Source organism: Pteropus vampyrus, unplaced genomic scaffold (genome assembly GCF_000151845.1).
Source record: "Pteropus vampyrus isolate Shadow unplaced genomic scaffold, Pvam_2.0 Scaffold58, whole genome shotgun sequence".
NCBI lineage: Eukaryota > Metazoa > Chordata > Mammalia > Chiroptera > Pteropodidae > Pteropus > Pteropus vampyrus.
In genome coordinates, this window is record NW_011888839.1 from 2667363 (window position 1) to 2680797 (window position 13435).

Consider the following 13435-nt stretch of genomic DNA (forward strand, 5'->3'; position numbering starts at 1 on the left):
AAATTAAGATCATACTGCATATCTTATTTTGCTTTCAGAAAACCACTTTTTTTGTATCTTTAAATGTGCTTAATGACTAGGATTTCATAAAATATGTGTAACAAATATTGAATCTAATTTTTGTTTTTATAATAGATTTTATGAGGAGCAGCTTTGTACTTTTTAAAGTTAGTCTGCCTCTGTAAATATTTCCTTTAGGTTAATACATAAAAGTAGAATTGTAAATCTAATTATATTGACATTTTTAAGATTGCGACTGTTCCCTCTCAATTAAACTTTGGAGTTTCCACCAACAGTCTGAGACACCCTGGAAACTAGAGGGACTGAAAATGAAACTTTTCCCTATGTTTCTAGACAAAAGTGGTATCTTGCTTATGTTTTTTTCTTTGATTATGCTTTTGCTCATCTTGTTTCTTTGTCTTTGTCCCTAAGTTCTGATGAATCTTTGAATTCTTTGAGATGAGAGAAAGAGCATAACATTCTAATAATGAAAATCCTGATTGTTGTGCTTGAATTTGAAGGACTGATCAGAAGTTACGAGATCTCTCTAAATATAGGAAATAATTGCTTTGTTAGAATTCATTGATTAATAAGCATTTAATTGGAACAGATTATTAAGATTGGAAAGTTTTTAATCAGCTTTTACTCTAAAATTAACCTTGTTGCATAGAATTAAATTGCAGATATTTGATTTACTGAATTGGATACTGGGAGGACACATTTCTATTTCCTTGGGATGATGACAATCAGAGTATTGCCACTAAGTAATGAAGTGCAATTTGTTGAGTCATCCTAGGCAGGGTGGACAGAAATATTCTTATGAGAGAAGAAATGAAAGGAAATTACTTTAGTGATGTGCGTTCTCAGTTGACTTTAAAAAGTTGGTTTATGTTGTTGCTTATTTGAGAAAAGTCTGAAATTACTGCATTACAGTGAATGTAATTTGTTTAATAAAATAATGAGTCTATTTTAGCATATATTTGAATGTTGATTAGAGTAATTATCAGTTTTTAAAAAATCGCTCCCATTTGATGGTTCGAAGAGAAATTGTGTATAATATGAGTATGAGCTCCCTGTTTAAGATTTTCCATTTATTGTTGGATTCTGAAATTTTGTTAATAAAAATGGCCAACATATCTGATAAAGTGAGAGGTTAAATTTTACTTATTAGTCTGAAAACTTTATTGTATATCTAGCTAGTTCTCAGGGTATCTTCATGAGAGTACAGAAGAAGCATCTGACACCAAATCTTATTCCATTCTTAATATACTATTTCTTAGATAGTCGTCTTCTAGCACTATGGTTGTGGTTATATTTTCTTCATATCCCTTAGTCTATGGAAGCTATATTTTCATAGGGTTAGATGTTACTTAAACAATAAGATCTGTTTCTAAATTTTATCTAAATAGACATCCTGTAAATAAAACTCATATGAACTTTATGATGCTCACTCATGCTCATTTAAAATTATGTACTATCTTGATTTACAAGTTTCATAGATACAGGTATTTCTTGTTTATGACTTTGTTTATTATGAAGTGACAATTGAAATGGTCATGGTTTAGAAGTTCAGATTTTTATTGGGGTGTTTATCAAATGAGATATAAAGAATGTTGCCATGCCCACAGAGGCTTAAGTGCAGTGTTTTTCAACTGGTGGTGTGATTCACTGATAGTTAATGAGAACAATTTAATTTCAATGATGATTTTAAAAAACTAAATAGAAGAGAATACAACTAGTTAGAATGTGTTGCACATGTGAAGAATAAGTATTTTAGACCTTTGGTTACAACAGATAGTGTATGTGGTGCACTGTAACATTTTTATTGGGGGTCGGCAGGGCGGGGTGGGGGTTGGAATCATCCAGGTTTGAATTCCAGCCACTAATGCCACTATCACCAGCTTGTTACTCAGTCTTCAGTTTTCTCATTTGTAAAATGGGAATGGATAATGATACTACCTATATCATAAGGTGGTTGTGAGGATAAAAGAAATGATACATGTAAAGTGTTTCAAATAGTGCCTTTAAGCTAGTTAGCTTAAAACATGTTGACTATTAATTAATAGGATTCTTTGGTATTTTATTTTTATACTTAAAGAGTTGTTGTATGTGCATACTGAACTTGTGAAATGTTGATTAGGACTAAACTGCTCTTCATGTATGTATACCCAAATAATAAAAGAACAAACAAAAATGCGAAGAAATGGTAATAACTATTTTCCTTATTTTCTCTAAATATTTTATTATATATTCCTAATGTTTTTCAAACATCATACAATCATTATTAAAGCTAAGACAATTAACAGTAATTTTGTATTATCATCAAATACCCAGTGCATATGCAGTTTCCCTTCTCAGAAATATCCCCTTACAGTTGGTTTGTTTGAGTCAGTATCCAAAGTCCATACATTATATTTGGTTGATTTGTCTCTTAAGACTTTTAATGATACTAATTCCCTCTTCTTTTTCTTTTTTTTAACTTTTATTTTTAAGAAATTTTAGATTTACAGAAAAGTTACAAAAAATAGTACAGAGTTCCCATTCACCCTTCACCCATCTTCCCCTAATGTTCCCATCTCGCACAACCATGGTACAATTATCAAAACTAAGGAATTAACATTGGCGTAATACTATTACCTACATTACAGACTTTATTAGAATTTCACAAGTTTTCCCGCTAATGTCCTTTTTCTATTTTAGGATGCAATCCAGGATACCATATTACATTTAGTTGTCATATTTCGATAGCCTCCCCTGACTCTGTGGCAGTTCTTCAATCTTTCCTTGTTTTTAATGGCTTTGAGACTTTTTAATCAGTTTTGTGGAATTCCTCTTAATTTGGGTTTGCCTAATGTTTTCTCATGATTAAAGTTATGCATTTTTGGCAAGAATATTACAATGGCAAGAATATTACAAAAGTGATGTGCCAATTCTCAGTGGATCATACCAGGGGCTACATGATATCAATATGTATCATTTTTGGTAATGTTACCATTTATTACTTAGTTAAGGTGATATCTGTTGGGTTCTCCACTATAAATTTACTATTTTTCCTTTGTAATTAATATTTTTAGGAGATACTTTGATACTATATAAGTATTCTCTTTCTCTTCAAACTTTAACTCATTAATTTAAGCTTCATTATTAATTTTTTAAGGGCTAATAGGGAGTCGTCACTGTTACTTCTCTGTAAATAAATTATTAATAAACTTAAACCTCCAATATGCATTGAATTGAGAAATGACAATTATAAATAAAATAAATTCAAACACTAGCTAAAATTTACATAAGTATAATATGTCATCATAGATGTTGCTGACTTCTAACCTTTACTTTTGGATAATGTTTCTATGAATTTATTCTATAAAAGATGTAAATGAAAATGTGAATAGTTTAAACCAACAAGTAAAAGACTTTAACACTGTTTTATAACAGCTTCTAAAATAATTTCTTTTTTTATAATATTGGCAAGAAGCAAGTAATATGCCTATTTAATGTTTTAAAAATTATTTAGCATATATATCTTTAATATCTACATATGCTTAAAATTCCCCCAAAGTACTTGTAAATATGATAAAACATGAAGTTGATAACACTTCATTGGAAGTAAAAGAAATTTTAGTTGTTAAAGCTACAGAAAATATTAGCTGTCTAATGTTTCCTCAAATCCAGAAGCTAAGCACTTTTATGGTGATGTAGAGGGGACAAGCATTAGTGGGGATAAGAAATTCTGCATTATTGAAAATTTTTCAGTACCTCTGATATTTTGCACTATTCTTAACCTTCTTTCACCTCTTCTTGCCTTTAATATGGAGTTAAGAAAACTCCAAAATAGTCTAAAGTACCACCCTTTGGAAAAAGTAGGAGATAAATTAATTTTTTCTTTTCTTTTTTTAATTCAGATAATGAAACCGCTGTTTATACATTAATGCCAATGGTTATGGCTGATCAACATCGGTAAGTGCCGTTTTCACAAATTTATACTTTTTGGTAAGTGTAAATTTACTTAAATGTTGTGTGTACACATACACACACATGCAGTTTGAACCATAGATGTTATCCTGGGGCAAGTTTTTAAATATCTGTTATAATTTTCCATTTGTGAATTAAGAAACAAGATTTTTCTAAGATCCATGTCAGTTGTGAAATTCTATGGTAAGAGATTTTCTAAACGAGTAGTCCAATATTAAGTCAGGTATTTGGTTAGTCACATAAGATACAGCCATCTGACTGGGATGAGGTAGCCAGCCATCAGGTAATTTGGTGTAATGAGAAGAAAGTGAAGAGAAACTATGTTTTGAAACAAATTTTAAATATAAATGATTTTTTGCTTTAAACTTCCTGTTTGATAGAATTAAAATATGTTTTTTGTCTCTGATTTTTCTTAATTTGGCCAAAATTAATATAGATGAGCTCCACTTTTTGCAAGGGGAGAGGCCAGCCCTCCTCTAGGTTTCTTAAGAATCTAAGGGGAACTGAAGGCAACTTAGATGTCTTCAGAGTAGATGACATAGATCACAGATTAAGTAACCTTCAGCACTAGTTTATAGGTCAGGGCAGTTGGTGTTTGGGTGATACTGTGCTGCCTTCCATGCTGTACTTAGGGAGTGGTACCTTGTTTTTTTTTTTTGGTTTATGTGGGATGGAATCTTTTGAGTAATTGTTAAAGAGCTGTTAACTTTAGCTATTATGTTCTTTTCAAACTTTTTAAAAAAACATATCAACTTATTTAATTTTCTTTTGGCATAGGTCTGTTTCTGAGCTACTATCAAATTCTAAGTTTGATGTTAATTATGCGTTTGGACGTGTGAAAAGAAGCTTGCTTCACATTGCAGCAAAGTAAGTCTAAAGATTTTAAGTTAAAGTCTGTTCTAGAGTAATGGTCAGGAAACTTTGAATCAATGTTGGCCTACAGTAATTATGGAAAGATATGAGGACAGTTGAGTGGTTATCTGTTTAGGAAATAGTGTGCAAAGCTTATATTCTTTCTCTAAATAAATTGTTAACCTTGGGATTGGACTCAAGTCTCATATCTACTGTCTTAGCTTGTACTAGATAAAATCAGTAGGTTAGGCATGGGAATTGTCTTTCCTGGATGTATTTAAATTCACTAAAATTTTTCTTTTATCCAACCAATATGAGATTTTATATACTAACTACGCATGAGGTCATTGACTTTATATTTTAACAAATATATTATTTGTGACAGAAGTTAATCAAATTTTAGGTTAATGTGCATCTCAAAAATAATGTGCTTTATAGAGCATTTTGTTTTTTAATTAAGCTATGTCAACTTAGGCTGTTTATTGAATGCTTCTCAGCTGTTTTTAATATTGTTTTAGTTGTGGATCGGTGGAATGCTTGGTTCTGCTATTAAAGAAAGGAGCAAACCCTAACTATCAAGATATTTCAGGCTGTACACCCCTTCATTTGGCAGCTAGAAATGGGTAAATATTTTGTTTTCTTAAGTAGGTTAAGTTGTATATCAGTATTCAGGGCACTTTACCTTGATTTGGTGATATTTGTTTCACCCTGTATTTGCCTTGAGAAGAGGGTCTTGGGTCATTATATTCCATTTTTTGCCCCTCTTTAATCCCCCTCCCCCCCCACTTCCACCCCTGGCCTATGGATATTGCCATTTCCCCTTAAGAACTGGATTTCTGAAGGTGGGGTGTCTCCTCCCACACGCTCGTGGTGTGCACCTGGAGCCTGGCACACCCGGGGCCTGGCACACCCAGGGTATGGTCCGTGGCTCCACCTGGGATGCAAACTCAGGACCTTCTGCGTGTAAAGCAGATGTGCTAACCACTACATTATGGAGCCACCCCTATATTCCATTTTTAAATAACTGTTATAGCTAATAATTTGTTAAATTGTTTACTCATGTTTTTCTTCTTGAAAATATATTTGTTGAAGTTCATTTTTACTTGAATTATAATGACATTTTATTTTCTGAAAAGCATAATTTTTAACCTTTTTATTTGGGTCTTTTTTCCTGCTAATCTTTTGCCACATCTAACTCCATGACTTAGTTTCCACATTACTTGTTTAGTTAATTTTATTACTAGAATTAAAGCCAAGAGTAGATATATTACACCCAGTTTGTTTATAGTGATTATTTGAGAATGAGCTGTACTAGAGTAAGCTTTCTAGATAAGGGTTGCTTACTCTTTTCAGTTCTAAAACTAGTTTTCATTTTAATTATGACAAAAAAAGTTTACTTGATAATGCACTTATTAGCCCTCCTTTTAATTTTTTTTAAATTAAAATTATTGAGGTAACATTGGTTAATAAGACCGTATAGGTTTCAAGTGTACAATTCAATAATACCTTATCTGTATATTGTATTGTGTGTTCACCACCCAAAGTTAAATTTCCTTCTGTCACCATATATTTGACCCCCTTTACCCTTATCTACCTCCTGCTTTTCCCGGTAACCACTAATCTGATGTCGATGTCGATGTCTATGTCTATGAGTCTCTGTTTGTCATGTTTGTTTGTTGCTTTTAGGTTTATATCCCATATATAAGTGAAATCATATGGTTCTCAACTTTTTCTCTCTGACTTATTTTACTTAGCATGATAATCTCAAGATCCATCCATGTTGTTGCAAATGGCAGTATTTTATCTTTTCTTATGGCTGAGTAATATTCCATTGTATGTATGTACCACATCTTCTCTTTCTAGTCATCTAACATTCAGGACACTGAATGTTTCTAGTCATCAAACATTCAGGACACTGAATGTTTCTATGTCTTAGCTACTGTGAATAAAGCCGCTATGAACATCGGAGTGCATATATCTTTGCGGATAAATGTTTTCAGTTTTTTTCAGTAAATTCCCAGAAGAGGGATTCCTGGGTCACATGGTAATTCTATTATTTTTTGAGGAACCTCCATACTGTTTTTTGTAGTGGCTGTACCAATTTACATTCCCACCAGAAGTGTATAAGGGTTTCTTTTTCTCCACAACCTCTGCAAACTTGTTATTGTCCTGTTTATGAGTCATTCTGACAGGTATGAGGTAGTATCTCATTGTGGTTTTGTTTTGCATTTTCTTCATAGCTAGTGATGCTGAGCATCTTTTCATATGTTCATTGGCAATTTGTATGTCTTCTTGGGAGAAGTGTCTGTTCAGGTCCTCTGCCCATTTTTTAATTGGATTATTTGTTTTAATTGTTGAGTTGTATGAGTTCTTTGTATATTTTGGATATTAGGCCCTTACTGGAGGCATTGTTTGCAAGTAACTCCTCCCATTTGGATGGTTGCCTCTTTGCCTTGTTGATGGTTTCTTTTGTTGTGCAGAAGCTTTTTAGTTTGATATAGTCCCATTCATTAATTTTTGCTATTACTTCCCTTCCTTTTGAGGTCACATTCATGAAATCTTTTCTAAAACCAAGGTCCATGAGTTTATAACTATGTTTTCTTCTATGCAATTTATTGTTTCAGGTCTTACATTCAGGTCTTTGATTCATTTTGAGTTAATTTTGATGTATGGTGACAGATAGTAGTCTAGTTTCATTCTTTGGCATGTGGCTTTCCAGTTTTCCCAGCACCATTTATTGAAGAGGCTTTTCTTTCTCCACTGTGTGTTTTTGGCTCTTTTGTTGAAAATTATTTGCCCAAATGTATGGGGGTTTATTTTTGGACTCTCAGTTCTGTTCCATTGGTCTGTGTGTCTGTTTTTCTGCCAGTATCATTGTGTTGCTTATCATCGCTTTGTAAAATAATTTGAGATCAGGCAGAGTGATACCACTAGCCTCATTCTTTTTCCTTGGGATAGTATTGGTTATTTTGTGCTTCTATACAAATATTTTTATTTGGTTTTATTTCTTTAAAAACTGCTGTTGAGATTTTGATGGAGATTGCATTAATTTTTTTTATCAAATAAACTTTTTCTTATAAAAGTAGTATTTCCAAAATGTGAGTGTATTTTTACGTTTTCTTGATAACTCCGATCATCATTATAAACACCATGATATTATTGTGTACCGTTTTAAATTCTACTACATTTGTTATGGGTTTCTCTCCTTTTTTGTCAAGAATTTCAGATGTCACATCTCTGTATCTTCCTCTACCATTGTTTTCATATCTTAAAATTCTGTTGGACTGAAAAATCAGACCAAAATGGTTGGAATGACATTTAAAATGAAAAGAAGTTTTTGAGTCAGGGCTTGACAATCTTTTAAACATCTTTGAATGCTATAAAATTTCTCTATGAAAGTATATCTCTATGTGTCTCTTCTTTTGATTACTCTTGAAAATATTTTTGTTTTCTATTTTGGACTGGGATTCTAGGTAGATCAGACAGCTGCCTAAGTGAGATGGTGTTAAAATTGTCTGTTGCATCAATCTGAGCCCACATTTTTGCGTGCAAGGATTAAAGTGAAACCACAAAGAATCATAGTGATGTCTAGCTTGGACAGGGAAAGTCTTAATCCTTTTACCCTAGCTGGTCTGACCCATTTCCTGATGTTGCATGTGAACCAGTGTAGTTGACCACTGTTCTAATAGGTTATAGTGTGCTGATTAAACAATTGTTTTATAATAATTGGCCACATTAGATATGTTGTAGGGCGTTACACCCAAGTTCGTCATAGAGTAAATCATTCATTTCCTTGCCGAATTAACCTCAGGTTTAGATACATTATCCCAGGTATTGGTGGGATAATGACAAAGCTCTTTCGAAAAGTTACATATAGAAAAATATCTCAGTACTCTTGTTTCAACAACTGTAAATGAAAGGACAGATTGGTGCACAGCAGGGATAAAATGTTTCTGCCATTGTAGTAGGAAGACTTAGTCATTGGAGACTGTCACTTCTCTCCCACCCCCAGCTTTGTTGAGGTATAATTGACAAATTAAATAGTAAGCTATTTAACATGTATATTGTAGTGATTTGATATATCTATACATTGTGAAAGGATTCCTCCCATCTAGTTAATGAACACATCCATTACCATCACCTTATACATTTATTATTATTTTTTTTTTGTGAGAACACTTAAGTTGGAGGCCATTACATTTTAAAGATGAAGAAATATAAGAGAGTTTGCATGATTCACATGCAAGTCAGTGAGGAGAAAAGGAATAAGGAGTTCGCAATGCTAGCATAACATCAGTTTGGATGCCTTTCAGTTCTTAACTGTTTTGCTTTTTATTATTTATTGAATGTGTGCCTCGTACAACTTAGAGTTGTTCAATGAATATTTGCTTTTGGTGTTTTCAGAAATTTCTCTATGAGTTTAAATTTGTGTAGACTGAAACATAGTCATAGAGGAATTTTGCCACTTTTGCTGGTCCATCTGTTTTTTGGGATTGGTTTTTTATTTTGTTCCCTCAGCTATCGTTTTCAGATGGCCTTAGCATCTATCTCTCTTTACGCATTAGTGCTCGATGCATTAGTACTGAATTGCTCTCCTTTTTGTAGAAGACCCATTAAGCTTCCACTGAGCACTTAGATGATTGGTCCCTGTGTTATTTGGGTTACCATAAGCTTCCTAAAATTGTTGCAGCATCAGGGCAGGAAAATAGTTGCTTCCTGTACAGGAGGATTCATCATTGCTCACGCTCACAATGGTATGAGAATGTTAAAAGGGAAGACTTCAAAATTATTGTGTATCCTTAGGTTTCATATCGGTCAGATTTGAAACATGATTTTTTTCTTTATTTTTTGGGCTAGATTGTGAACGCATAAAAGGCAGACCCCATGTGTTAGTATTTTAGGTCCAATTTTTAGCAAAACAGGTGCTCACTTAGTGAGTTGTTTTGACTTAAATTCAGGTTCTAGAAAGTAGCAATAATGATTGTTAAGAAAAAGAGGATGTATGTCTCTCATATTGCCCTGTACCTTTTGCAGTTCATTTTTGAGAGGGGAGAACATTATGGATTGCTGCTTTTCTTCATTAGCCTCTTCCCTAACCATTTCTTTGGGACTATTTCACTGGCCTGTTTCCACCTAAATGTTTTGCAATTAGGCCAGTGGTGCACAACAGGCTTCCGATAGGTTTTAGAAATGCAGCAATACGTATATAGGCGCCTGTCCATGGGCGTACATACACACATTTTAAACAGTGTATTTTAATAGGACTCTCTGGTCTGTCCTCTCACAATTATTGAAGATTTATTTTCTAAGGTTTTTGTAACAGTGGTAGATGAAAGAACTTTGTAAATGTTTGAGTATAAGTTTACTCAGAGCTTTATTTTCTTCCATTTCTTTGATTATAATGCTTTTAAATGACATTTAACTTCATTTCAGATATGAAAATCAAAGCAAGAAATTTGTTTAAAAGATTTATTCAGTCGATAAAATTTTTAGCTATTGATTTATAAGATTGAGAATTAATAGTTTTATTGAGAGTGCTTAACTATACTTAGCACTGAGTTAAAGAAATATATAATCCATGCCATGAAGAAATTTATCTAATTGAGTAAATAGTAATATATACATATGTACCATATATGCTAAATACTCTCTATATACTATGTACTATGTCTGTAGATACTGTTCTCAAGTATATTATACTAATGTATATATACATATTATATTAGTGTGTGTATATATACTGATACTGTGTATACATAATATATACACCGTATTGTATAACATACTATATATGATATACTACTACACACACTATTTTGTATTATTTATATATAAGTACTCAACTGGATCATAAACTTTTATGCCATGGATTGTATAATATTTCTTTAATCAAAGAATATATGTATAAAGGATAGTATACATATATATATATATATATATATATACACACACATATAGCTTAAACGAAAGCAATATATATACACACATATACACACACACATATTGTATGTATTACTTTGTTTCCACATACATTTTCATTTTATTTAATGAAGGGGAAATTGAGATGAATATTGAATAGCGACCAGTAATATATCAGGCTAAGAAGAAATATTGTGAGCAAAATGAAATGGGTGGGCAATTCAAAAAGAAGTAAAAGACTTGAATAGAATAGACATTTCTCCAAAGAAGATATAAAAATGGCCACTAAGAACATATCATTAAGGAAATGCAAATCAAAATGATGATGAGATACCACTTCACACTCATTAGTATAGCTATCAAAAAAAAAACCAAAACAGGTGTTAGTGAATATGTAGAGAAATTGGAACCCTTGTGCACTGTTGATGGGAATGTAAGATGGTACAGATGCATTGAAAAACAGTTTGGTGGTTCTTCAGCAAATTAAAAATAGAATTACCATATGATCTAACAATTCCACTTCTGGGTATATACTCAGTAAAATTGAAAGCAGGGTCTTGAAGAAATATTTGTATACCCATGTTCATAGCAACATTATTCACAATAGCTTAAACGAAAGCAATCTGTGTCCATTGATGGGCGGATAAGCCAAATGTGGTATATACATATAGTAGAATATTATTCAGCATTATAAAGGAAGGAAATGCTAACTTATGTTACAACATGGATGAACTTCGAGGGTATTATGCTAAGTGAAATAAACCAGTCACAAAAGGAAAAACAACTGTGTGATTCCACTTTTATGAAGTACTTAGATAAGCCCAAATTGTAGAGACAGAAAATAGCATGGTGTTTGCCAGGGGCTACAGGGAGAGGAAATGGGGGTTATTGTTTAATGGGTTTCAGTTTTGCAAGGAAAAAAGTTCTCAAGAGGGATGATGGTGATGGTTTCACAACAATATGAACATACTCAGTACCACTGAACTGTACACTTAAAAATAGTTAAGATGATAAATTTTATGTGTATTTTACCACAGTAAAAATAATAAAAAAAAAATGAAGAAGGTAGAGGGACACATACATGCATTTTGTTAATTTTGTGGTTGTTTTTTATAATTCATCTTAGTATTAACTTTTAAATATTTTGTAACCAAGAATATAGGATACAGCATTGAAATATCCTTTTTGCTATATGCAAAAGTCCATTAGACTAATACTGTCTTGTATTTCTAATGAAGATTACTATTCCAAATATTCAGTCAACACTAGAAATTTCTCAGCATTTGAGTGATGAATTTGTTCCAGTGACATGAAAATCTCATTGTTCTTTTCCTTTTCTATCTTTTGTTCATAGAAATAATTTTGTATTTTATTTCAAATTTTATAGTGTTTATTTAAATATTACAGATATAGATTGATACTTGTATCACCTAATGTTGAGTGTAATTACTGTTTCAGTAAAATAATTGTCATTTGTTTATTTTTCTAGTATCAGTTATTTGTGACTGTCTCTCTTTTCAGGCAGAAGAAGTGCATGAGTAAATTATTAGAATACAGTGCTGATGTCAACATTTGTAATAATGAAGGCCTTACAGCAGTAAGTGCTAAGAATTTTATGTGAAATCTTTAAAATACTTTTTAGAAAATAATATTAAAGGGGATGGTAATGCAAAGTGTAGTACAAGTGTTTCTGCAAGTTATTTGTGGTAATTAAGATATAGAATGATTTGAGATATAGTCTTCAGCAGTGTTTATTAAGAGAAGTTATGGTTCACCAAGTTTCTTTTTTTTACATTTTTAAGTATATGACTTTTCATTTGTTTTAAAGTCTTATTTTCCTAGCTTTTGCACTGACTTTCAAGGGACTTTTTAGGAGCATCTTTGCTAAGGTGTCATTATAGGAGAGCTGTTTTTCATTATATCTTCTTAAATTCTTTTAATGTGTACATTGTAAAAAAAAAAGTATCAGAAGGCATGATCATGCCACCTGTATTCCTTGTGCTCAGTGATAATCACTGTTAATATATTGGCCTAATATCCTTTCAAACTTGTTTTGTCTTACTTAGCCTAGTGTTTTTATTCATTTTTGTCATGTCACTTTATTTTCAAAAATAAGTTGTTATATTTTTGATCCACATAGGTATTATAGAGAGGTGGTATGGGGTGTTTCTGAGAAGATTATTGAAATCCAAAAATTTTAATCAGATTGTCATTATTTAATGTAGCATTATTTGTTTTAGAAGTAGAGATAAAATAGAATTATATGATTATTGGAAGTTGTTTTGAAGTTGTGACAGAAGATGTTAAGTTTTATTTATTAAATTTTACCTTCTTATACGTGAGATGATGTATTAATTAACTGGATGGTTATATTAAATTATCACATAGCATACTTTAAGTATTTTACAATTTTACATGTCGGTTATATTTTAATAAAGCTGAAAAAATTTTTTGCCCCCTTTGGTAGTATTTGTAGGTTTTGAATATTTTAATTTGTGAATAAAGAAGAATATTGAGTATTTGCAAGTTTTTAAGACCTTTCTGATTAAAAAAATTTTGGATGGGAGTGGGGTTTAGGGAAGGTTGCACATTAAAAAAAACAGCTTCCCTGAGATTTGAATTATTCTGTGACTGACTTATTAAAAAATAAGCTCAATCATGATTATATGGAATCCATAATTCCTTTGATAAT

General features: G+C 31.8%; 1 protein-coding gene across 11 annotated transcripts in view; it reads left to right on the forward strand.

Moving 5' to 3' along the window:
- Positions 1 to 13435, forward strand: part of HACE1 (HECT domain and ankyrin repeat containing E3 ubiquitin protein ligase 1) — an 81477-nt gene that overhangs the window by 2442 nt on the left and 65600 nt on the right. For 7 of the 11 annotated variants that reach the window (XM_011360716.2, XM_023530935.1, XM_011360712.2 and 4 more), the window contains exons 2-5: positions 3903 to 3957; positions 4750 to 4839; positions 5343 to 5447; positions 12265 to 12340. In XM_011360716.2, coding sequence (XP_011359018.1) covers positions 3903 to 3957; positions 4750 to 4839; positions 5343 to 5447; positions 12265 to 12340 — 326 coding nt within the window. Of the gene's footprint in view, positions 1 to 3902; positions 3958 to 4749; positions 4840 to 5336; positions 5448 to 12264; positions 12341 to 13435 lie in introns of those variants that run through there. The other 4 variants (XM_011360715.2, XM_023530936.1, XM_011360719.2 and 1 more) reach the window with 2 other exon arrangements.